At 48.5% G+C, this 26285-nt stretch overlaps 1 protein-coding gene across 1 annotated transcript in view; it reads left to right on the plus strand.

Moving 5' to 3' along the window:
* Positions 1-26285, plus strand: part of LOC134660034 (uncharacterized) — an 81529-nt gene that overhangs the window by 16183 nt on the left and 39061 nt on the right. The window contains exons 13-27 of the mRNA XM_063515734.1: positions 560-626; positions 2079-2229; positions 3643-3727; positions 3910-4026; positions 11248-11345; positions 12216-12393; positions 14026-14118; positions 15413-15533; positions 16284-16409; positions 16995-17101; positions 17470-17698; positions 18544-18705; positions 19336-21871; positions 23343-23434; positions 24937-25035. Coding sequence (XP_063371804.1) covers positions 560-626; positions 2079-2229; positions 3643-3727; positions 3910-4026; positions 11248-11345; positions 12216-12393; positions 14026-14118; positions 15413-15533; positions 16284-16409; positions 16995-17101; positions 17470-17698; positions 18544-18705; positions 19336-21871; positions 23343-23434; positions 24937-25035 — 4261 coding nt within the window. The remainder of the gene's footprint in view (positions 1-559; positions 627-2078; positions 2230-3642; positions 3728-3909; positions 4027-11247; positions 11346-12215; positions 12394-14025; positions 14119-15412; positions 15534-16283; positions 16410-16994; positions 17102-17469; positions 17699-18543; positions 18706-19335; positions 21872-23342; positions 23435-24936; positions 25036-26285) is intronic.

Below are 26285 nucleotides of genomic sequence, written 5' to 3' on the forward strand. Positions count from 1 at the left end.
CTCCTGAGACTAAATGTACATAATACACGAGCACCTGCTGCGACTGGAGGCGGAGAGCGAGCTGACTCGCGACATCGTCAACCAAGTGTGCCTGTGTCGACCCGTCGAGGAACCGCTGCAGAAGGAGTAAGCTTACTTTATTTCACACTAGCGACCCGCCCCGGCTTCGCACGGGTTAATAAACTATACATAAACTGGCCAGATCGTAGAATTTTATAATTTCACGGAATAGGTTTGACTTTTACCGATCAATTCTAAGACGGCCTATCCTCCTAAGGTCCAGCTATACAAATGAAAAATTCAAAATTTGCCACTGCAGTTTGAACCTATACTATAAGAAATAGAGTTGATTTTGCTTTGTATAAAAATTGAACGAATCAACACAAATGCAACTCTGTTCCAATTGGATATGAATGATATGATTAAAATTTCATTAAACTGAATAAGTACTATAGGACCTTGGGCCTTACGAGGATATATAGTACAGTAAAGACCTCGCACAAAAATTTTTTCCGTAAGATAATCGATAATTTTAATATATATTTACTCTCTGTTGCAGAAACGCTATGGAGAGGTTGTTCAAGATCTTGGAGAACTTTAAGGCTGCTTCCACAATAACATTTAAGGTGAGAAACGCATTGTCTTTCATAACATAATATTGTCTTCGGTTACCGCGATAGTTACTCATGAAACGTCAAAACGAAACGTCAGAATATTTCAATAATAAAGAAGTTTTTAGGGTTCCGTACCCAAAGGGTAAAAACGGGACCCTATTACTAAGACTCCGCTGTCCGTCCGTCCGTCCTTCCGTCCGTCCGTCCGTCTGTCACCAGGCTGTATCTCACGAACCGTGATAGCTAGACAGTTGAAATTTTCACAGATGATGTATTTCTGTTGCCGCTATAACAACAAATACTAAAAACAGAATAAAATAAAGATTTAAGTGGGGCTCCCATACAACAAACGTGATTTTTGACCGAAGTTAAGCAACGTCGGGCGGGGTCAGTACTTGGATGGGTGACCGTTTTTTGCTTGTTTTGCTCTATTTTTTGTTGATGGTGCGGAACCCTCCGTGCGCGAGTCCGACTCGCACTTTGCCGGTTTTTGTGTAATACAGTAGAATCCGATTAGTACGACAACCAACCGCTCATAGCGACGTAAGTATAGGCACTTGTTTGGTTTTAGTACGAGATACTATGAAAGTACAACCGTTTATTACGACTCCGCTTATGACGACCGATCGCTTTTAACGACGGAAATTGACTCAAAATCCGTCCGTCAAGTCCGGTTACAACGACGAGCGACGTAGTTTTTACAAATAAATAGTTGGTAAGAAGCTTAATCCGTCCCGCGCACCTAACTCCCCTCCCCCTTTTGCCTATACGCAGCAAGATGAAATAGTCATGTGACTTTTCGTAATCTTGCAAACTAAATAAAACCCAATTCCCATTTTTCAATTGAGCTTAAACTCCACATACATAATTATGTACATAAGTTAGGTACAATGCAATATTTTGGTAGGTACCTTCGAGCTGACCTATGGACACAGGATATGGACATAGGAACTGTGTGATAAAACAACGTCAGCTGGATTAGATCCCCAAGAATTACGACTTTTTATTTTACGGGATTCGAGTAATTTGCGGACGACGAGTGGGTTGACTACGCGTACCTTGAAAAGTGGCTTCTTCTAAACACACAAGTCTCTCCATTTAAGAAAAAGTGTTGTAATACTAACGTAAATAAATATTTTAAAGGAAATGTTTTTTTTCTTTGATTGTCGCATAAGTATTAATAAATACAATATGACGTAATTATTTTGGTAAAAAAATATATTAAAATTGGCAGTTCGTTTTGTACGACGTCCGGTTAGTACGACGTAATATCAGCGGTCCCTTGGGCGTCGTTATAACCGGACTCTACTGTATATGTATGTTTATCCTATAAATTTTGTATGTATTTATATCCTTTATCTTTCTGGTACCTCGTTGTACATTTTGCTGGATTTATCAGCCTCTTTTCAAGCTCTCCTTATGTTGTTTTCATTGGCTGTGGTAAAACTGAGTGTGTGTGTGCAGGTGGACATAGTGCCGCCCCTGGAATCGGGCACGGGCTGCGCGTGGGCGGGCGTGTGGCGCGCGCGCCTGGCGCGGTACCTGGCGCCTTTCCAGCGCTGCTCCACCGCGGCTCGCCTGCGCGACATGATGTCGCGGCCCGCCACCCGCGACCGTGAGTAACCCCTGCCCCTGACCACAGATTATACAGGGTGTAATCTAAAACGTGATACAAGATAATCAAACCTGAATCTTTTCATGATTTTGAACAACTTTTACTATGGGGTCAACTTTGTAAATTAACAATAAAAAAAATCTTTGCCATACATTTTTGTCTACCTCTCCTTGACCATTTCTATGGAACAGCTCAATTTTTTTTTAATATTACAAAATTGACCCCATAGTAAAAGTTGTTCAAAATCATGAAAAGATTCAGGTTTGATTATCTTGTATCACGTTTTAGATTACACCCTGTATATAACTGGTCCAACAGATCTTGTCAGTAGAAATTCAAATTTTCTATGGGACGATATCCCTTCGCGCCTACATTTTTCAAATTTGTCGCCTTTTCCTACTGACAAGATCTGCTTGACCATCTATAATAAGTTCTTACGAACAGATACTTATCTCTCAAAAAAAAAAACGCAAATACCTACCGTTTTGATACATACACAAAAAATACAATGTAGTGACCTTCAACGACTATAAGATTGCCTACGCTTATTTCACTTACTTTAGTGTCTTAGTTAGATATCTAACTATAAATCGTAAAAAAGATTACCTAATTTTTTTTTAAATAGTACCTACGTTGCTTCTAGCTGTCTTAGAAATACGTTCGGAGCGCGCGGTGACGTGCGTGCGTGAGCGCGTGTGGTAACCAACTGGCTGGCTTTTGTACCGCCGGCGGGACGAGATTCGTAGGCATAAATCCGAGCTCGCGCGGAGAGTTCCATAGGCCTGCCCTGACACAGTAGTAGTAACTAACTAAACGCCGACGCTCAAATTATGCTATTTGTGAGGTATATTCTAAGGCTGTATTGAGGCTGTATTTGTTTAACCTTTAATATTTTACACAGATAAATTGAACTATTAATAGGGATGATGACACATGTTGAATTTTATAACAAAATCTAGTAAAATGGATAGCAAATGAGCAATTTATTACTATAATAATGTGAATATTAAAATAATATGTGGAAATAATACAAAAATGCAGGACCTGAAAGTTTCAAAATTTTAGTTTAAATTAAGGCAAAAAGTAATGGTGCCATTCGATTCCTTACATTTTATGCAATAATAGATTGTATGATAACTATATACATAAACGCAATATTTCATCGACAATATCCCAATTTTACTTAATTTCCATAGTTCAAGATGGGCTCACAGTGACCTTGACGTCACGTTCACTTATCGTTTTGTTAGGAGCGTTTCGCGAGTGAAGTATGACTGTCGGAATTTGACTATCATTTCTGACTTTTGTATTGCTTTAATGCAATGGGTTCCATATAGACATATGATCCTAAAAACAAACCTGATCGATTGATACCATTAATGAAAATTTGTCATCTAGCCTATTGAATTTCAGTGAGCGCGTGGTCGGGGTACCAGCACCGCTGCGACTGCCTGACGCCGCGGACCGTGTGTGCGCAACAGCGGAAACTGCTCTTGAGGTAAATACAATAAAGATCAGGTGGCCTAGCCAAGGCATAGAAAAAAAAACATAGATTGCTCACTCCATACATCAGCACTCCATACATGAGACAGACAGACGGGAATCGACTTTGTTTTATACTATGTAGTGATAACTCGACAGAAGTACGTGACAATCAATTTTCTGTTTGTCTGGCGACAGGATCTCGTTCTTCGGCATGATGCAGGCGGTGAACGAGTTCAACAGCAGCAAGGAGCACGCGGCGCCCATCGAGCCCGCGGGACAGGGGCTGCAGCAGGGGGACGGGACAGGGGCTAAGTATGTATACACACACGTGCAGGGTCGCCATGTGAGTGACGAGACAACAGCAGCAAGGAGCACGCGGCGCCCATCGAGCCCGCGGGACAGGGGCTGCAGCAGGGGGACGGGACAGGGGCTAAGTATGTATACACACACGTGCAGGGTCGCCATGTGAGTGACGAGACAACAGCAGCAAGGAGCACGCGGCGCCCATCGAGCCCGCGGGACAGGGGCTGCAGCAGGGGGACGGGACAGGGGCTAAGTATGTATACACACACGTGCAGGGTCGCCATGTGAGTGACGAGACAACAGCAGCAAGGAGCACGCGGCGCCCATCGAGCCCGCGGGGAAGGGGCTGCAGCAGGGGGACGGGACAGGGGCTAAGTATGTATACACACACGTGCAGGGTCGCCATGTGAGTGACGAGACAACAGCAGCAAGGAGCACGCGGCGCCCATCGAGCCCGCGGGACAGGGGCTGCAGCAGGGGGACGGGACAGGGGCTAAGTATGTATACACACACGTGCAGGGTCGCCATGTGAGTGACGAGACAACAGCAGCAAGGAGCACGCGGCGCCCATCGAGCCCGCGGGGGAGGGGCTGCAGCAGGGGGACGGGACAGGGGCTAAGTATGTATACACACACGTGCAGGGTCGCCATGTGAGTGACGAGACAACAGCAGCAAGGAGCACGCGGCGCCCATCGAGCCCGCGGGACAGGGGCTGCAGCAGGGGGACGGGACAGGGGCTAAGTATGTATACACACACGTGCAGGGTCGCCATGTGAGTGACGAGACAACAGCAGCAAGGAGCACGCGGCGCCCATCGAGCCCGCGGGGGAGGGGCTGCAGCAGGGGGACGGGACAGGGGCTAAGTATGTATACACACACGTGCAGGGTCGCCATGTGAGTGACGAGACAACAGCAGCAAGGAGCACGCGGCGCCCATCGAGCCCGCGGGGGAGGGGCTGCAGCAGGGGGACGGGACAGGGGCTAAGTATGTATACACACACGTGCAGGGTCGCCATGTGAGTGACGAGACAACAGCAGCAAGGAGCACGCGGCGCCCATCGAGCCCGCGGGGGAGGGGCTGCAGCAGGGGGACGGGACAGGGGCTAAGTATGTATACACACACGTGCAGGGTCGCCATGTGAGTGACGAGACAACAGCAGCAAGGAGCACGCGGCGCCCATCGAGCCCGCGGGACAGGGGCTGCAGCAGGGGGACGGGACAGGGGCTAAGTATGTATACACACACGTGCAGGGTCGCCATGTGAGTGACGAGACAACAGCAGCAAGGAGCACGCGGCGCCCATCGAGCCCGCGGGACAGGGGCTGCAGCAGGGGGACGGGACAGGGGCTAAGTATGTATACACACACGTGCAGGGTCGCCATGTGAGTGACGAGACAACAGCAGCAAGGAGCACGCGGCGCCCATCGAGCCCGCGGGGGAGGGGCTGCAGCAGGGGGACGGGACAGGGGCTAAGTATGTATACACACACGTGCAGGGTCGCCATGTGAGTGACGAGACAACAGCAGCAAGGAGCACGCGGCGCCCATCGAGCCCGCGGGACAGGGGCTGCAGCAGGGGGACGGGACAGGGGCTAAGTATGTATACACACACGTGCAGGGTCGCCATGTGAGTGACGAGACAACAGCAGCAAGGAGCACGCGGCGCCCATCGAGCCCGCGGGACAGGGGCTGCAGCAGGGGGACGGGACAGGGGCTAAGTATGTATACACACACGTGCAGGGTCGCCATGTGAGTGACGAGACAACAGCAGCAAGGAGCACGCGGCGCCCATCGAGCCCGCGGGGGAGGGGCTGCAGCAGGGGGACGGGACAGGGGCTAAGTATGTATACACACACGTGCAGGGTCGCCATGTGAGTGACGAGACAACAGCAGCAAGGAGCACGCGGCGCCCATCGAGCCCGCGGGGGAGGGGCTGCAGCAGGGGGACGGGACAGGGGCTAAGTATGTATACACACACGTGCAGGGTCGCCATGTGAGTGACGAGACAACAGCAGCAAGGAGCACGCGGCGCCCATCGAGCCCGCGGGGGAGGGGCTGCAGCAGGGGCACGGGACAGGGGCTAAGTATGTATACACACACGTGCAGGGTCGCCATGTGAGTGACGAGACAACAGCAGCAAGGAGCACGCGGCGCCCATCGAGCCCGCGGGGGAGGGGCTGCAGCAGGGGGACGGGACAGGGGCTAAGTATGTATACACACACGTGCAGGGTCGCCATGTGAGTGACGAGACAACAGCAGCAAGGAGCACGCGGCGCCCATCGAGCCCGCGGGGGAGGGGCTGCAGCAGGGGGACGGGACAGGGGCTAAGTATGTATACACACACGTGCAGGGTCGCCATGTGAGTGACGAGACAACAGCAGCAAGGAGCACGCGGCGCCCATCGAGCCCGCGGGACAGGGGCTGCAGCAGGGGGACGGGACAGGGGCTAAGTATGTATACACACACGTGCAGGGTCGCCATGTGAGTGACGAGACAACAGCAGCAAGGAGCACGCGGCGCCCATCGAGCCCGCGGGGGAGGGGCTGCAGCAGGGGGACGGGACAGGGGCTAAGTATGTATACACACACGTGCAGGGTCGCCATGTGAGTGACGAGACAACAGCAGCAAGGAGCACGCGGCGCCCATCGAGCCCGCGGGGGAGGGGCTGCAGCAGGGGGACGGGACAGGGGCTAAGTATGTATACACACACGTGCAGGGTCGCCATGTGAGTGACGAGACAACAGCAGCAAGGAGCACGCGGCGCCCATCGAGCCCGCGGGGGAGGGGCTGCAGCAGGGGGACGGGACAGGGGCTAAGTATGTATACACACACGTGCAGGGTCGCCATGTGAGTGACGAGACAACAGCAGCAAGGAGCACGCGGCGCCCATCGAGCCCGCGGGGGAGGGGCTGCAGCAGGGGGACGGGACAGGGGCTAAGTATGTATACACACACGTGCAGGGTCGCCATGTGAGTGACGAGACAACAGCAGCAAGGAGCACGCGGCGCCCATCGAGCCCGCGGGGGAGGGGCTGCAGCAGGGGGACGGGACAGGGGCTAAGTATGTATACACACACGTGCAGGGTCGCCATGTGAGTGACGAGACAACAGCAGCAAGGAGCACGCGGCGCCCATCGAGCCCGCGGGGGAGGGGCTGCAGCAGGGGCACGGGACAGGGGCTAAGTATGTATACACACACGTGCAGGGTCGCCATGTGAGTGACGAGACAACAGCAGCAAGGAGCACGCGGCGCCCATCGAGCCCGCGGGGGAGGGGCTGCAGCAGGGGGACGGGACAGGGGCTAAGTATGTATACACACACGTGCAGGGTCGCCATGTGAGTGACGAGACAACAGCAGCAAGGAGCACGCGGCGCCCATCGAGCCCGCGGGGGAGGGGCTGCAGCAGGGGGACGGGACAGGGGCTAAGTATGTATACACACACGTGCAGGGTCGCCATGTGAGTGACGAGACAACAGCAGCAAGGAGCACGCGGCGCCCATCGAGCCCGCGGGACAGGGGCTGCAGCAGGGGGACGGGACAGGGGCTAAGTATGTATACACACACGTGCAGGGTCGCCATGTGAGTGACGAGACAACAGCAGCAAGGAGCACGCGGCGCCCATCGAGCCCGCGGGGGAGGGGCTGCAGCAGGGGGACGGGACAGGGGCTAAGTATGTATACACACACGTGCAGGGTCGCCATGTGAGTGACGAGACAACAGCAGCAAGGAGCACGCGGCGCCCATCGAGCCCGCGGGGGAGGGGCTGCAGCAGGGGGACGGGACAGGGGCTAAGTATGTATACACACACGTGCAGGGTCGCCATGTGAGTGACGAGACAACAGCAGCAAGGAGCACGCGGCGCCCATCGAGCCCGCGGGGGAGGGGCTGCAGCAGGGGGACGGGACAGGGGCTAAGTATGTATACACACACGTGCAGGGTCGCCATGTGAGTGACGAGACAACAGCAGCAAGGAGCACGCGGCGCCCATCGAGCCCGCGGGGGAGGGGCTGCAGCAGGGGGACGGGACAGGGGCTAAGTATGTATACACACACGTGCAGGGTCGCCATGTGAGTGACGAGACAACAGCAGCAAGGAGCACGCGGCGCCCATCGAGCCCGCGGGACAGGGGCTGCAGCAGGGGGACGGGACAGGGGCTAAGTATGTATACACACACGTGCAGGGTCGCCATGTGAGTGACGAGACAACAGCAGCAAGGAGCACGCGGCGCCCATCGAGCCCGCGGGGGAGGGGCTGCAGCAGGGGGACGGGACAGGGGCTAAGTATGTATACACACACGTGCAGGGTCGCCATGTGAGTGACGAGACAACAGCAGCAAGGAGCACGCGGCGCCCATCGAGCCCGCGGGGGAGGGGCTGCAGCAGGGGGACGGGACAGGGGCTAAGTATGTATACACACACGTGCAGGGTCGCCATGTGAGTGACGAGACAACAGCAGCAAGGAGCACGCGGCGCCCATCGAGCCCGCGGGGGAGGGGCTGCAGCAGGGGGACGGGACAGGGGCTAAGTATGTATACACACACGTGCAGGGTCGCCATGTGAGTGACGAGACAACAGCAGCAAGGAGCACGCGGCGCCCATCGAGCCCGCGGGGGAGGGGCTGCAGCAGGGGGACGGGACAGGGGCTAAGTATGTATACACACACGTGCAGGGTCGCCATGTGAGTGACGAGACAACAGCAGCAAGGAGCACGCGGCGCCCATCGAGCCCGCGGGGGAGGGGCTGCAGCAGGGGCACGGGACAGGGGCTAAGTATGTATACACACACGTGCAGGGTCGCCATGTGAGTGACGAGACAACAGCAGCAAGGAGCACGCGGCGCCCATCGAGCCCGCGGGACAGGGGCTGCAGCAGGGGGACGGGACAGGGGCTAAGTATGTATACACACACGTGCAGGGTCGCCATGTGAGTGACGAGACAACAGCAGCAAGGAGCACGCGGCGCCCATCGAGCCCGCGGGACAGGGGCTGCAGCAGGGGGACGGGACAGGGGCTAAGTATGTATACACACACGTGCAGGGTCGCCATGTGAGTGACGAGACAACAGCAGCAAGGAGCACGCGGCGCCCATCGAGCCCGCGGGGGAGGGGCTGCAGCAGGGGGACGGGACAGGGGCTAAGTATGTATACACACACGTGCAGGGTCGCCATGTGAGTGACGAGACAACAGCAGCAAGGAGCACGCGGCGCCCATCGAGCCCGCGGGGGAGGGGCTGCAGCAGGGGGACGGGACAGGGGCTAAGTATGTATACACACACGTGCAGGGTCGCCATGTGAGTGACGAGACAACAGCAGCAAGGAGCACGCGGCGCCCATCGAGCCCGCGGGACAGGGGCTGCAGCAGGGGGACGGGACAGGGGCTAAGTATGTATACACACACGTGCAGGGTCGCCATGTGAGTGACGAGACAACAGCAGCAAGGAGCACGCGGCGCCCATCGAGCCCGCGGGGGAGGGGCTGCAGCAGGGGGACGGGACAGGGGCTAAGTATGTATACACACACGTGCAGGGTCGCCATGTGAGTGACGAGACAACAGCAGCAAGGAGCACGCGGCGCCCATCGAGCCCGCGGGACAGGGGCTGCAGCAGGGGGACGGGACAGGGGCTAAGTATGTATACACACACGTGCAGGGTCGCCATGTGAGTGACGAGACAACAGCAGCAAGGAGCACGCGGCGCCCATCGAGCCCGCGGGGGAGGGGCTGCAGCAGGGGGACGGGACAGGGGCTAAGTATGTATACACACACGTGCAGGGTCGCCATGTGAGTGACGAGACAACAGCAGCAAGGAGCACGCGGCGCCCATCGAGCCCGCGGGGGAGGGGCTGCAGCAGGGGGACGGGACAGGGGCTAAGTATGTATACACACACGTGCAGGGTCGCCATGTGAGTGACGAGACAACAGCAGCAAGGAGCACGCGGCGCCCATCGAGCCCGCGGGGGAGGGGCTGCAGCAGGGGGACGGGACAGGGGCTAAGTATGTATACACACACGTGCAGGGTCGCCATGTGAGTGACGAGACAACAGCAGCAAGGAGCACGCGGCGCCCATCGAGCCCGCGGGGGAGGGGCTGCAGCAGGGGGACGGGACAGGGGCTAAGTATGTATACACACACGTGCAGGGTCGCCATGTGAGTGACGAGACAACAGCAGCAAGGAGCACGCGGCGCCCATCGAGCCCGCGGGACAGGGGCTGCAGCAGGGGGACGGGACAGGGGCTAAGTATGTATACACACACGTGCAGGGTCGCCATGTGAGTGACGAGACAACAGCAGCAAGGAGCACGCGGCGCCCATCGAGCCCGCGGGGGAGGGGCTGCAGCAGGGGCACGGGACAGGGGCCAAGTACGTACTTATCGTATAGTAATTTAAATTGTAGTTTATTGAAGTGAAAACTTCTTTAGCGGCGCTGTGCACTTTTTGAGGTGGGGAAAAAATGTTAAACTCGCGAGAGATCACGTGACCGTAAGACGGACCTGTTACATGTAATGTCATTGAGTTTTTCTTTATTGATTTAAATGCCATCTAGTGAGTTTCGCTCTAACTGGTATTAATATAACTCGAGTACTAACAGTGTTGTGCTTAGGGGTTTCAAGTAATGCGACGAAATAACGCTAGATGGCGTTAACCTCAATTATACATAGTGCATTATGCACTAGTCATTGAGTTTTCACTTCTGCCGGCACTCCCTGAGTGCAACCCGTTGTTTTTTTATTTAATGCATGTTAATTATATGATGTAATGTTTTGAAAAGATGTGTCCCGCCGACTTTGTTGCCGGTCCCGTATTGGGATACCCTCCTCCAATTGAGGCGGGATTTAAATCTTTTCGAGCAGTGAGCTGATCTGATGATAGAGACAGGGGGTGGCCATAGAAACTCTGTGATAAACAACGCAGTTTGTTAGAATTGTGTTGATGAGTATTAGTTGCCTGTTAGCCGGAGGCAAGCGTGGCTCACTCCGCGATTTCGTCGCTTTGCTACAGGTAGCTACAAGTACATCCGTTCCACACCAATTTTGGTGGCTAGCCATAAGCCGCGCGTGGCGCTGTCGCCACCTGGCGGCCATATCTGTCCTGATCGTAACAGACGCGTTAGAGAGTGAGTCTTCTGTACCTAGTACTATTATTTATTCTGTGCCGGAGGTGACACAGCCAAGTGACAGACGGACGTTTCAAAGTTTTAAAATGTGTTGCTCGACCTAACAATATTGTTATAACACAGGCCTCCAGACACGGAGGGGCAACCGGCGACGGAAGGCGAGGGAGCGAGAGAGCAGGAAGAGCAGGACAGCGACAAGTCCACCGGCGAGTTGGACGACCGTAAGTTTTTATTAACATTACACAAGAAAGACAAATTTGCTAGTGAAATTTTTACATATATTTAAATAAATAGAGTTGATTTGATTTCTCTTTTTTTGGAAATAGGGAATATTACTTTTTAATCAAAGGGTCTACCGCAAACGAGAGAGTCGAAATTTTGTTAGCTAACCTCTTTATCACTCTTGCATATTCGAGCGATAAAGAGGCAGATAGCTGAGTTTCGATTTCGCGTTTCCCGGTAGGCCCTTTCTAAACAAACCGCCTTGATGTATCAATGTTATATTTGATTGTCTGTGAAAACTTGACAGAAAACAGTTTAAGGTACAGTATGTATAAGTTACTCTATGCTATATTTAAGTCACTAGTGTTGCACTCTGGCGGCAAAACATTGCAGTAATACTCCCTATTGAACGAAACGAAACAAGAAACTGTCTGTTCCAATTTAAAATGAGAGAACCAGTTACTCATAAGACTCATGTATGGTACTGGTCTGGCCTAGTGGGTAGTGACCCTGCCTGTGAAGCCGCGGTCCTGGGTTCAAATCCCAGTAAGGGCGTTTATTTGTGTGATTAACACAGATATTTGTTTCTGAGTCTTGGGTGTTTTCTATGTATTTTGTATATTATATATATCGTTGTCTGAGTACCCACAACACAAGCCTTCATGAGCTTACGGTGGGACTTAGTCAATCTGTGTAAGAATGTCCTATTATATTTATTTATTTATTATTATTTATTTATGTTGGCCAGATATTGCACTAAATACAGACGAGTGGAGGAAGAGGGGGGAGGCCTTTGCCCAGCAGTGTGACACAGTGGGCTCTGTTTATTTTTATTTATTATCTATTTATGTAAACTATTTTTTGTCCAGTATCGGAGTCGGACGGCGGTTCGGGTTCCCTCGGCCTCTCCAGTTCGTCGTTGGACTCGGCCTCGGAGCTGCTGCTGGCGGCCGCCGCGGCCGTGGAGTCCGGCTCGGAGGACGTGGCGCCCGGCTCGCTGTGCCGCACCGTGCGCCATCTCATGCGCTCCATCGCGTCTATAGAGAGGTAACACGCGCGGCTAGCGAGGCCTAGCCAGCTAGCTGCACTCGGCCTCGGAGCTGCTGCTGGCGGCCGTGGAGTCCGGCTCGGAGGACGCGGCGCCCGGCTCGCTGTGCCGCACCGTGCGCCATCTCATGCGCTCCATCGCGTCTATAGAGAGGTAACACGCGCGGCTAGCGAGGCCTAGCCAGCTAGCTGCACTCGGCCTCGGAGCTGCTGCTGGCGGCCGCGGCGGCCGTGGAGTCCGGCTCGGAGGACGCGGCGCCCGGCTCGCTGTGCCGCACCGTGCGCCATCTCATGCGCTCCATCGCGTCTATAGAGAGGTAACACGCGCGGCTAGCGAGGCCTAGCCAGCTAGCTGGACTCGGCCTCGCAGCTGCTGCTGGCGGCCGCGGCGGCCGTGGAGTCCGGCTCGGAGGACGCGGCGCCCGGCTCGCTGTGCCGCACCGTGCGCCATCTCATGCGCTCCATCGCGTCTATAGAGAGGTAACACGCGCGGCTAGCGAGGCCTAGCCAGCTAGCTGCACTCGGCCTCGGAGCTGCTGCTGGCGGCCGCGGCGGCCGTGGAGTCCGGCTCGGAGGACGCGGCGCCCGGCTCGCTGTGCCGCACCGTGCGCCATCTCATGCGCTCCATCGCGTCTATAGAGAGGTAACACGCGCGGCTAGCGAGGCCTAGCCAGCTAGCTGGACTCGGCCTCGCAGCTGCTGCTGGCGGCCGCGGCGGCCGTGGAGTCCGGCTCGGAGGACGCGGCGCCCGGCTCGCTGTGCCGCACCGTGCGCCATCTCATGCGCTCCATCGCGTCTATAGAGAGGTAACACGCGCGGCTAGCGAGGCCTAGCCAGCTAGCTGGACTCGGCCTCGGAGCTGCTGCTGGCGGCCGCCGCGGCCGTGGAGTCCGGCTCGGAGGACGCGGCGCCCGGCTCGCTGTGCCGCACCGTGCGCCATCTCATGCGCTCCATCGCGTCTATAGAGAGGTAACACGCGCGGCTAGCGAGGCCTAGCCAGCTAGCTGGACTCGGCCTCGGAGCTGCTGCTCGCGGCCGCCGCGGCCGTGGAGTCCGGCTCGGAGGACGCGGCGCCCGGCTCGCTGTGCCGCACCGTGCGCCATCTCATGCGCTCCATCGCGTCTATAGAGAGGTAACACGCGCGGCTAGCGAGGCCTAGCCAGCTAGCTGGACTCGGCCTCGGAGCTGCTGCTGGCGGCCGCGGCGGCCGTGGAGTCCGGCTCGAGGCCTAGCCGGCTAGCTGGACTCGACTTCGAGGACGGCGTTGTCCCCGTGGTCTCGGAGAAGACTTGCTAAAGTTGACATCAACATCTTCTAGCCGCGCGAGTTTTTCGAACTACCCGCACTTGGTCTTGTTTATCAGCTTGAACGTTTTGCGCACTAGGCAGTACTTGGGAGGTAAATCTTAAAAATTTAAATACGCGGTTAAGTCCTGTTGTACAATTTAATAATGTATAAAAATCTTACAAGTTTAAATCAGTATTCTAATAAGTGTTTTAGTTCCCGGAGACACCATATGATCTCAATATTCGATATAAATGCCTGGGTTCCGAATGGTGCCATGTTTTTAGACGAGAAAATCGTATCTTGTATTGACAAGACAAGGCCTTCACGTAATATTTTGTGTTGTAGGTTGATGGACAGGGTGCTCCAGCATTGCGACGAGTGGCCGGCCGCGCAGCACTGCCGCCGCGGCGACGAACCGCCCGACGACCGCACTGCCAGGTAAACTCCCCCCCCCCCCCCCCCCCCTTACAAACAAATATGGCAGAGACATTTAAATCAATAAATTTATCATTTTCACCAACATTGAATGTCGCAAGGGGCTATTCATAAGTTACGTCATTTCAAATTAGGGGGGGGGGGGGACATCGGATGATGGTAGCATGACGTAGGAGAAAATGGGGTCATTTGATACATGATTTTTGGATGATTGTAGGGGGGGGGGGGGGTTGAAAATCGTCAAAAATAGATGACGTAATTTATGAACAGCCCCCAATGCACGAAGGTTGTGACATTAGGCTGTAGTCAAATAATGGGGTTGGCAACTGTCAAAGGTTTGCATACCCCTAGATGGCGCCATCATAGCTTGACTCTTTTTCTATGAAATTTGGCTTAAAGGGCTGGCATCCAGGGCATTACAAAACAAAAATGTGACACAATTCTAGGGATTGACAGGGCAAGCTATGATGGCGCCATCTGCTAAACACTTTGACCAGCCAACCCCATTAGCAAATGAAAGATAAAGATAAAGATATTTATTTGCAAAATGTAGTGATAAACATAGTTAGACAGTAGACAATTAAGTGCGTACATTTACTTAAAGAAGCATGCAAAGTTTTCTTATTAACTAGGTACTATAACTAAGTATATACATATAAAAAGTTATAGAACAATACGAGCACACATACTAATTAATTTATATCTAAGATATACAATATATTATAATCATTATTATCCATCATCATTCATTATTTTCCATTATACTTATCATACATATTCATTATTTACACATGTCAAATATTCGTCGATTCTATAATAACACTTATCCAAACAAAATCTATATAATTTGTATTTAAATTCAGGCATATCAGAGTTTCTTATTTCTACGGGTAAATTATTAAATATTTTTATAGACATACATAACACATTGTTTGCAAAGAATGCTGTCTTTGAGTGGAACGGATAGCATAGATCTTATAGATGATGATGATATGATCCTATGAGATGATCTTATAGATATCTAAATGGTCCTATATAGATGTTTATTCCTCACAAAAAACATAATCGATTGAGATTATTGAATAAAAAATCTACACCATAATGGAAAGTTTTCCGTCGTGGTCCATTAATACAGCTGAACTTCAATATTATACTTGGTCAACCAGATCTTGACAGTAGAAAAAGGCGGCAAATTTGAAAAATGTAGGCGCGAAGGGATATCGTCCCATAGAAAATTTGAATTTCGCGCCTTTTTTTACTGACAAGATTTGGTTGACCAGCTATATCTGTTAATCAGGAAAAAAGTGGACATGGGCTTATCGGAGGTGGACCGGAAGTTGATGGCGATGTACCGACGGCTACCGGAAGTGCATCGTCGGCAGCTGCAGGTCTACCGGAAGCAGAAGAAACTGTCCACGGTAATTAATCATTACGACCTTAGCTTTAGATAGGTACAGTGAAACAGATATTTAAATGAAATGAAAATAGTTATTTACGATACAAGTGCGGAAGAGGAAATTCGAAACGAGTGGCGATAAATTAAAACACGTGTTTTAAATCGACACGAGTTGCGAAAGCTTAAAGCCCTTGCTACACGGTCGCCGACATGCCTTCTAACCGGCTGACCTTGGTCTGACCTTGGTCAGTTTTGGTCAAATTTGGTTGGAAACAACTACACGGTCCGTCCAGACCAAGGCCACGCGGTCTGCGGGGCTTGTCGGCGACCGTGTAGCAAGGGCTTAAGCACAGTACACTAAGAACAGTAGTGAATCTAAGGCCGCTCGGCAAGTTATTTACCTACTCTTGCGTTGGCGCTTAGGGTTGTCACTTTTATTTTTAGTTAAATATTATTTGCGTATTATGAGTAGCACTAGGTTTCTATTTATATAATATAATGAGATGTTCTATCAATTCATAAATGAGGTATAAATTAAGGCCGGTAAGAGCAGGCAAATGCGAGCGTACTCGAATGCGCGCGATCTCAGTCGCGGTACGGCCCACACTGCCGCCACCGTATTCCCCCGTATATTATGCGAATGTGTGCGTGGCAGCGCGTGCGTACACGGCGCCCGGCGCGCACGCACACATTCAACCCGGCAGCGGCACATTTCTATGAAGATTCACTACTGTTCTTGTACTGTGGCTTAAGTTGGGCCTGGTCCCCGCAGGTGTGCATGCAGCTGGTGGGCGGGCGCGCCCCCGCCCCGCCGCCCCCCGGCTCGCCGCCCCCCGCGCCGCAGCAGCAGGCCTGCCGCGCGCTCTGCCCCGAGTACCATCTGCAGCGGTTCAAGGAGGTAGTATTTGCCTGTACACTCTTTTACTCGCTTCGCTCGTCGTCGCTCCTGTATTCCGAGTGCCATCGGCGGTTCAGAGGTCCCACCGCCCCCCTGTTAATTGTAATAAGGACCTTATGCCTTTTGTAATAAGGACCACCGATGTACAGTTAGAAGTGTTGCTGTTATTACGATGTTTGCCCACAGTACGACACACTTTTGCGATGACATTTGCTTCATTTCTAATTACATAAGCAAACAAATATAATACGACATTACGCGTTGACGTTCGTTCTAACATTAACACGTTGGCTGCCATAAACATCACCGGAGGTATGAGAAGCTAATTTTTCTGGGTTTTGGGCGTAGTAGTCATGCTATAGGTGTAGTATGGTGGGCAGCCAACGTGTTAAAAGTATTAACTAGATACCTGCCCGACTCGAGTCTCCCTAAAGTGAACTCTTTGAGGGGGGTTCGAATGGGCCTATCGCGACGCGTCGCATCGTGAACCTACTCGGAATGCACGAGGGTTGATATTGGCTGGAGCCGCGTACGTCAGTTGACGTCTTTGGCGGCCAAAGAGTTAAACTGTTATTTGCTTTACAGGTTAGACGCAAAGTGATGCACATGAGGGACCAGCAGCTCTACTACCACAGGCTTAGAATGTGGCTGGAAGAGCAGCTGCGGAACGAGCGCGAGAGGGAACGGGACAGGTAGATTGTATTTTATACACACACCATTATGTTTATTGTTCACATATTCACTGCCAGCGGGTTAGCTAAAACGCGTGTTTCGGTTATAAGCGTAACGCGTAGCTCGCGAGCCTACTCGAAATCAAAATGCATATGATGGCAAATCCTATACAATCCCGCGAAAAAGAACTAGGGACCTGGCTGCGACCATCAGGTAAAAAAGTTTGGAGACCCTTGATTAAAAATAACCACGCCTGGGCCTCGCCAGATATCGTCTGTACAGATTGCCTACCTTGCTTGTGTTTTGTTCAGGTCATTTCTGTTTTTAATGTTGCAGGTCGATGTTAGCTGAAAGTCGTAGGTATATAGATTCGTTTTTATCATTTCAGTATGCCGGAAAGCAACGTGACCCTGGTAGACGATATACCCCGGCGTAAACGTCGCAGCAGCAGCCCCAAACAACGTTTAGGCGCCGCGCCCAAACGGAAACTAGCTCCCCCCTCCCGCCCGCACCGCATCCTGCAAATGCTCAAACACAAGGCGCCCGCGCAACTACTCAAGCTCAAAGACGACGACAAACCTGAAGTCGAACCGCCAGAGGCCTTCCCTCTAGACAAGGTAACACGTTTCGCAGTTATATGGTTTTCTCTTGCAACGTATAGACGTCAAATGGAAGCTAGCTCCCCCCTCCCGCCCGCACCGCATCCGCAAATACTCAAACACAAAGCTCCCGCGCAACTGGCAACCTTACGATGCACCGCCCGACGTTGAACCGCTAAAGGCCTTCCTACTGCCTAAGATAAGGTAACATACTTCGCAGGTGTATGGTTTTGGTTGTGCCTATGAAAACTCGAAGTTTTGCTTACAAGATAATTCGAGTGTAAGTGTAAGGCCTGAGTGGACGCTCGAGTTGGGCGTGCAGCGGGACGGGGCGTGCGGCGTGCATCTTAAACAAATGCAAGCGTATAGGAGCGGCCTTAGTGCACGCTGCTCACATCACGCGTGAGCCCACAGCCACGCTGCAAGTCCCGCCGAACGCTCCGCTTCGAGCGTCCACTCAGGCCTTACACTAAGCGTGACCGTTAACGTGGAAGAAAGTGTAAAGGCATGTTTCGCAGGTGTATGGTTTGTCACTGATATGTACACTTTTCTGCTTAAGTTAATCAATTTTAAGAACTGGTCCTTAAAATAATTAAATAGCTGTCTTGACGTTTTAAAAATAAGTTATCGTGAAATCATGAACATAGATTATAATTCTGATATAGTCTAGAAAAGACATGGCATATTTCGCCGGTATATGGTTTGTCTCTCATGTGTTCCTATTTTTTATGACACTTTTTATGACACACATATTATGCATGTTAGTAAATTCATACACAAATGCGTTCTAAAAGCAAATAAATATTAATAAAGATATAGACTGGACAAAAGTTAAAAAAATAAATATATTTTTTTATTTTAAGGAGGACAACGTAAGCGACACGGAGACGATAGTCGGCGAGAAGGAGACGGAGCTATGCAAAGAAATGAAAGAGTGCCTCGTGAAGTTCGCCAGCTTCGCTCTGAACAGCCTCGACAAGGGTTTGCAGGACCATGAGCAGGAGTCGGTCAGCCCGCCGTTACAGGTACGATGTGTAGGGAGTGTGTGTCGAATGTACCGATAGATGTCGCTGTAAGGTGTGTTAAAAATCCTACATCGCGCTGTTAAAAAAAATCCGGGAATAATGACCTGCGGTCGGTTCTAAGTATTGTTGAGTATTTGTAACAGTCATAGAGAAAAAAATACATAGAGTGCTCACTCCATACATCAGTTCAGACTATTAATTTCAGTGTCTACATCTAGCATCGAGTAGCGGAACTATCAGTACTGCTACTTGACAATAGATGTAGCACCGACCGGAAAGTCTTATCTCAACAGCATAAGACTTTCCGGTCGGTGCTACATCTATTGTCAAGTAGCAGTACTGATAGTTCCGTTACTCGATGCTAGATGCTAATAGTCTTTTTGGTACTAAAACTGATGTATGGAGTGAGCACTCTATGTATTTTTTTCTCTATGGTAACAGTTGAACAGATGTAAACGATGTAGTGCATAATTGTTTTCCATCGTACTTTCTCGGAAAACGTTCGTGTTTGTCAAGCTACTTTAGTCAACCTCAGTACTTTTTGTACCGGGATTGACTGCAATGGCAAGATACGAGCTACATAATTATTTCCGTTAGCCTGTTCTTATTTATATACTTTTTATTTTTCAGGAAATGTCTCCAACAACCTCCGAGCCGATGCCCGTGTACACTCCTAAACCGAGCCAGAGGTTACTCCAGGTCAACAAGTTCCTCCCCCGCGACGACCTCGACTTCCAACCGCAGATCGCACCAGAAGTGCTAAACGTGCCCCTAAACGTGCCCCTGAACGCAAGGCGGACCCCAGTCTTAGTCGAAGAGGAAGACAAATGCATCAAAGTCGACGAAAAAGACCCCAACGTCTACAAATATGTTACCTTCGGTCTAGAAATCAAGAAAGCTATGGAAGAATGCCAGAATATCATCAATTCTTACAACAGTATTAATAAAGAAGAGGGGAAGGACGAGCAAGATGGACCGCTCTCTTTAGAACAAATATGCGAAGTCATGATGAGTTTGGATAAGAATTCAGCGGAGTTCCTAGAGAAAATGGACTCGGATGAACCTTTTAACACAGCTAATACGAAAATAGTGGAACTAGTGGAAAACATGCCGCAGATACTAGCCAACATGCCCGAGATAGCGTCCAAACTTTCAGAATTCGCCAACGCCTCTTTCGAACTCCCCGAATTCGCTTCGATCATGAACAGCCTCCCTGAAGTTAACAATGAAGCCCAACTGACCCCCGAAACCTTAAGACAGATAAGAGAACTAAAGTTAAATAAGAATAAGGATAGCGTTAAGGTAACTAAAAACACTGCCAAGCGTAAAACGCGGAAAATTAAGAGTAATGTAGAGCATGACGATATCATAGGCACCATGACTCTAGAATTCGACAGCCAGGACATAACGGAGCTCCTAAAAGACGAGAAAGACTTACAAGCTATAATGAAAAACAAGAATAATAAGGAGGATTTGAAAATCTCCGATCTCCTCTTCTCTATATCAGCTCAAGTAGTTATTAACAAAGTGTTTGAATATTTAAAACAAAACAAGAGTCCTGAGCTAGCCAAGTGTCTCGAAGACGATATAAATAAGGACATATTTAATACGCAAAAGAATAGCATCAATTCTGAAATGTATTCGAAAGCTTCAACGTTGTTTGACAATTTTGTAAAAGACGCTCTGAGCATGGACCAGTTACGGGAGCTGGTTAAGGATAGGTTTAACTCTATGAAGCATTACGTGGCCACGAAATTCAAAGGTATACCTGTAGAATTACTAGAAAATGAGATCGAAGCCATGCTCGAGAAGTTTTATACTTATATACAAGATTTAGCTGGTAAACAGAACGCCAGCGATAGTGATAAGATTATAGAAAAGATAGAGGAGCTAAATAAAAACTCACAGTCCGAAAGCGATAGCGAAAGCTGCCCGGCCTCTAAGGAATCTTTAAAACAAATTTCTAAACTTCTAAGCACTTCTGCGGGTAACACGTTCGACCTACTAATAATGAAACTGTCTAAAATGTCTCAAGACAAAAAGACATCAGTGAAAAGTCTCAAATTTAAATATATAGATGTTATAAAACGGTGCGCGGATTCTGTCCAACTAACAGGCTGGATACTACTCAATCCGGAGATAGCTAGTAATGTTATAGAAGAATTGACTGGAATACAAGGTAAGAATACAGAAAACGTGCCAGATTTTCTTACCATGCCTGATGAAGAAAAGAAAGAATACTTCTTAGACCGTTTAAAAGGTATGAATAAGTCTTACATGGACACTTTGCCTAAAGACGTGCTGTCTGGCGATGAGTGGCTTGTAATGCTTTATAGGTTAGAAAAACTAGAAGGTAAGATTAAGGAATCTTTTACTAAATTAACTTTACCTAAAAGTCCGGCTACACAGGCAAGCGAAGCCGAAATACTAGCCGCTAAAGGGTTAAGCAAAATCATAGGTAAGGCCAACGCTAGGGTAGTGAAGAAACCGGAGCCTAAAATTAAAAAGGAAGAGAAAATCGAATCGAAAGAGACAGAACAAGATAAGAAATCTAAAAACGAAGCGCTTCTAGCGAAATGCGAAGCGATATTGACGTCTAAAGGAGAGAAATCATTATTAGACAGTTTTTATACTATCAAATCATATATCACCCAAGGTTTACCCGTACCGGAATCTTATAAAAAGCATGTAATATCTATATGTTCAAGCATAGATGCGAAATTACTAGACGACGATATACAGGAGACTTTGAAACTTGACGATGAAACTGAAGATAAAGATAAGACAAATCTATCTGTAATAGGCTCTCAAAACCCTGAGCTGCTAGCCAAGTACTCGGCTCAAGCTTTAAGAAACGCTAAACAAACGTTAAACGCTGTAGCGTTCAGAAACATGATGCGGAACGGGCAGACGAAATCTGAATCAGACGCTTGCGATACCCCGAAAACTGATTGCAAGTGGACAAACGATTGTATATGTAACTCGTGCAAGGATAACGACAATGTGTGTATAGGGGAGATTGTGAAACAGTGTTATGACGATGGTAAAAACAAGACGGGGCTAGAAGAGAAGAAGAAGGAGGTTAAAGTGGCTAAACCGGCGGTGAAGCCGGCGGCCAAGCCTAAGGTGTGTGAGAACGCATCGCACCAGCAGCATGTCTGTAAAGGTACGTTTTGTTTGTCCTTTTTAGGGTTCCGTAGCCAAATGGCAAAAAACGGAACCCTTATGGATTCGTCATGTCTGTCTGTCTGTCCGTCCGTATGTCACAGCCGCTTTTTTCCGAAACTATAAGAACTATACTGTTGAAACTTGGTAAGCAGATGTATTCTGTGAACCGCATTAAGATTTTCATACAAAAATAGAAAAAAAAAATTTTTTTTGGGGTTCCCCATACTTTGAACTGAAACTCAAAAATTTTTTTTTCATCAAACCCATACGTGTGGGATAGGTCTTAAAAAATGATATTGAGGTTTCTAATATAATTTTTTTTCTAAACTGAATAGTTTGCGCGAGAGACACTTCCAAAGTGGTAAAATATGTGTCCCCCCCTGTAACTTCTAAAATAAGAGAATGATAAAACTAAAAAAAATATATGATGTACATTACCATGAAAACTTCCACCGAAAATTGGTTTGAACGAGATCTAGTAAGTAGTTTTTTTTTTAATACGTCATACATCCCCTAAATACGGAAGCCTTCATGGGCGAGTCCGACTCGCACTTGGCCGCTTTTTTTATATTTTTACCTTGAGGCTAAAATGACTAACATAGACATCATTTATTCATGAATAATGAGGTATTACAGGTCACAATTTTTAAACTTATTTCTATACATGTAAAATCTATTATTTACACCAATTCGGATATTACACTATTCTTTATAATCTAAAAATTCTTTAAAACTATAAAAGCTTTGCTAACTAGCCAGTTTTAACCATCCGTGGATCTTGTTTTAATAGGGGGTATTATAGCAATGTTCTGCCGCCAGAGTGCAGCACTACCCATCGTAAAACATATTGTAACTAATACGTACTGTGCCTTAAACTGTTTTTTGACAAGTTTTCACAGACAAAAAAAATATGATATCGATACATCAAGGCGGTTTGTTTACAAAAGGCCTACCGGGAAACGCGAAAATCGAGACTCAGCTATCTGCCTCTTTATCGCTCGAATATGTAAGATTGAAAGAGAGGTTATATAACAAAATTTCGACTCTCGTTTGTGGTAGACCCTCAGATTGTGATGGATTGTAGTGGGTCTGTATTGTTTCCCATAAAGTTTTAAGTCATAATGTATTGTTTGTCCGCATTTTCGTTAGTCATAATTTGGTTTTTCTCAGAAACGCGTAACTTTTCAGGATTGCCATAAAACAAACCTAACCTAACCTATCTATAGGATAACCTTAGGAAATTCTTGAAAAGTTATCGGTTTCAGAATTATGACTAATGATAATCTGACAATCATTACATTATGACTTTCAATCATTATGTCAAACAAAGGGATCCGGAATTGTGGTAGTGGCGCCCCCTACGCAGAGTTTCACGTAATATTCCCTATTGTCAGTTAACAGTGTTTTTAACGAGTTCTTCCTCTGACCCTTTCACATTGTTTTAAATGCAATGTTTTATTTGTTTTCAGTGGGCCACTCGAACGGCGCGAACGCGTGCGCCGGCGACGGCGCCGCAGATCAGCCCTGCACGTGCTGTTATTGCACCGTGTTCGGACATGCGGTAAGCTCACACATACACATAACAGGGTAATTCGCCAGTAAAGCTTTGGATTCCTCCGAAAACGGTGCCGTCATATGACGGCCGTCATATAGCGGCAGCAAAAGACGGCCGTCTTTACGGTGGCGACATGTGGAAAGTACCACGGCGTCATAACACACCGTCATCCACCAAGGTCAAAGCGGCAAATTTGAAAAATGTAGGCGCGATGGGATAACGTCCCATAGAAAATTTGAATTTCGCGCATTTTCCTACTGACAAGATTTGCTTGATCATCTATAATTTACTTGGAGGATGAAATATCATCAGACGAGGAAAATAATCGTAGTACGGCATCATTTATTCAAATCTCGTGTCATTTATTCAAAATGGCGTCACCGCTATCTAATAAAACGTTCACGAAACTATCGACACCGTCATGACGGCCGTCATCTTACGTTACGTTGACAATCAACGTAACGTAACGCCGTCTAGGAAACCGCGCCATCTTGTTTACATAGACAACGTTCTAGTGACGTCAGTCAACGCTATATAGCGGCCGTAATATGACGGCACCGTTTTCGGAGGAATCCAAAGCTTAACTGGCCACCCTAAAATGTCATTCAATAGAACTTGCTAACTATGTAAACAAAAGTTACTAGTTAATTGACATTCAGTGTCAATTTTAGTATGGCAGTTTGTTTACATAGTTAGCAAGTTCTATTGAATGACACTTTAAGTGTAATAACTGGCCAGCCTTCAATAACTGGCCAGCCTTCAATAACTTATACTAAAATTAATTCTGTTTATAGCTGAATAGAATTCATTTTTAGTTTAGGGTGGCCAGTTACTAGCGAGTTACCCTATGTAGTGTATTTGCATATAGTTGGTCAACCCAAATTTGTCAGTAAATATCTAAAAAAAACTATACTCATCCTTTTCTTTTGGGTGCTAGTGCTAGTGTAAGACAAATATTGTATGATTATCTCTGTCTATGTTTGTATGTATCTGTTGTATGTCTAAAATGTACAAACAATGGTGCGTCTAGACTAGAGAATACGCCTTTACTCTACGCGCGCTGCACACTATTTTACTTCGGCATCCGCATTCAAGCTATGGTATGGCTATAGGGTAACTTTTATTTTGCAAATAGGGGGTATTACTGCAATGTTCTGCCGCCCGGGTGCAGCACTAGCGCCTTTCGTAAACCATAAAGTAACATACATACTGTACCTTAAACTGTTTTTTGACAAGTTTTCACAGAAAATAAAGTATGACATTGATGCATCAAGGCGGTTTATTTACAAAGGGCCTACCGGGAAACGAGAAATCAAAACTCGGCTATCTGCCTCTTTATCGCTCGAATATGCAAGAGTGATACGGAGGTTAGATAACAAAATTTCGACTCTCTCGTTTGCGGTAGACGCTTAGATTGTGACGGATTGTGGAAGTGGCGCCCCCTACGCAGAGTTTCGCGTAATATTGGTTGTTGAATTAAAAAGATAAATATCGTTATGTTTCCACAGCCGCCGCTCACGACGCCTGTGCCGCGGAACTTCAACGAGACGAGGGAGCGGTTACGCTCCATACTCAATAAGAAGAAACAGAAATGCAGAACGGCTAACGTATGTATATTCGCGTAAGCTTTATTAAGGCGGATGAAATATATAGTCTGTCAAGCTGGATACGTCAGTAGCAATGTAAAGCAAACTAAAGTATGGTGTCCCTAGGAAACGAACAAAAAGCAGCAATGTATATCGAACAACGATGAAATGTAAACAAAATAGTTCCACAGATAAGATATAATGACGCGCGATTTTTAAACAATTCAAACGTAGTGTTTCTACTGACAAGATTTGCTTGACCAACTATAGTACCCATTATGATTTTTAACTTTATTTCAAAGTGATATGGTTCAATTAAGCTTAATTTCTGACACCTTTATAAGATAAGGTAATCATTTATTTCATTTCAATCTTAGTTGGTAAATACATAGTGGTCGAGTCCTCCTATTAGGTATAAAGTACATGTATCAGGAGTTATATAGCATAATTTCTAAAATCACATTTCCTAAGTACGAAATTCCTAAAACAGAACATCGAAAATCAAAATGTCTAATGTACAAAATTCCTAAAGACGCATGTCCTACTACACTTTTAATCGAACGATCTCATTTTCGAAAATCAATATTCCTTTGTACACAATACCTAAGGACAATACTTTGAAAGTCAATATGTCTAGTGCTCAAAATAGCTATGTTCAAAAAGCCTAATGACAATATATTGAAAATCAATATTTCCGAGAACATTTCCTTGTTACCCTAAGTTGACGGAGACACGCTACGCGGGGCTCCTACGAGGGGCGTTCAAAATATTCTCGGTATTGATATCTTACAACCTCTTCTAAAATTTCTTTCGTTACTGGCCGCTAAGGTTTATTCATTGACATTAAAAAAAAGTATAATTCGAACCGAGATGTTCTTTTGTTTTTCTGCAATTGCTGAACAAACATGAACATCATGTGGGAATTGACAATGTTAACTAAATTAGAACATCGATGCGTGATAAAATTCTTGACAAAACAGGGTAAAAATCAAAAAACCATAAAAGAGGAAATGGATTGTGTTTACCGTGAGTCTGCTCCTTCTTTATCTACCATTCAAAAGTGGTCAAGCGAGTTTAAACGTGGAAGGGAGAGTGTTGAAGACGACCCTAGACCTGGCCGGCCTGTAGTAGCTACTTCACAAGAAAATATTGATAAAGTGGAAAAACTTATATTGGAAGATGGTCGAGTGAAGGTAAAATCTATAGCACAAGTAACCAATCTCTCTATTGGTACCGTACATGATATTATCCATGACCATCTTAATATGTCA

The sequence above is a fragment of the Cydia amplana genome, chromosome 26 (assembly GCF_948474715.1).
Source record: "Cydia amplana chromosome 26, ilCydAmpl1.1, whole genome shotgun sequence".
Lineage (NCBI taxonomy): Eukaryota > Metazoa > Arthropoda > Insecta > Lepidoptera > Tortricidae > Cydia > Cydia amplana.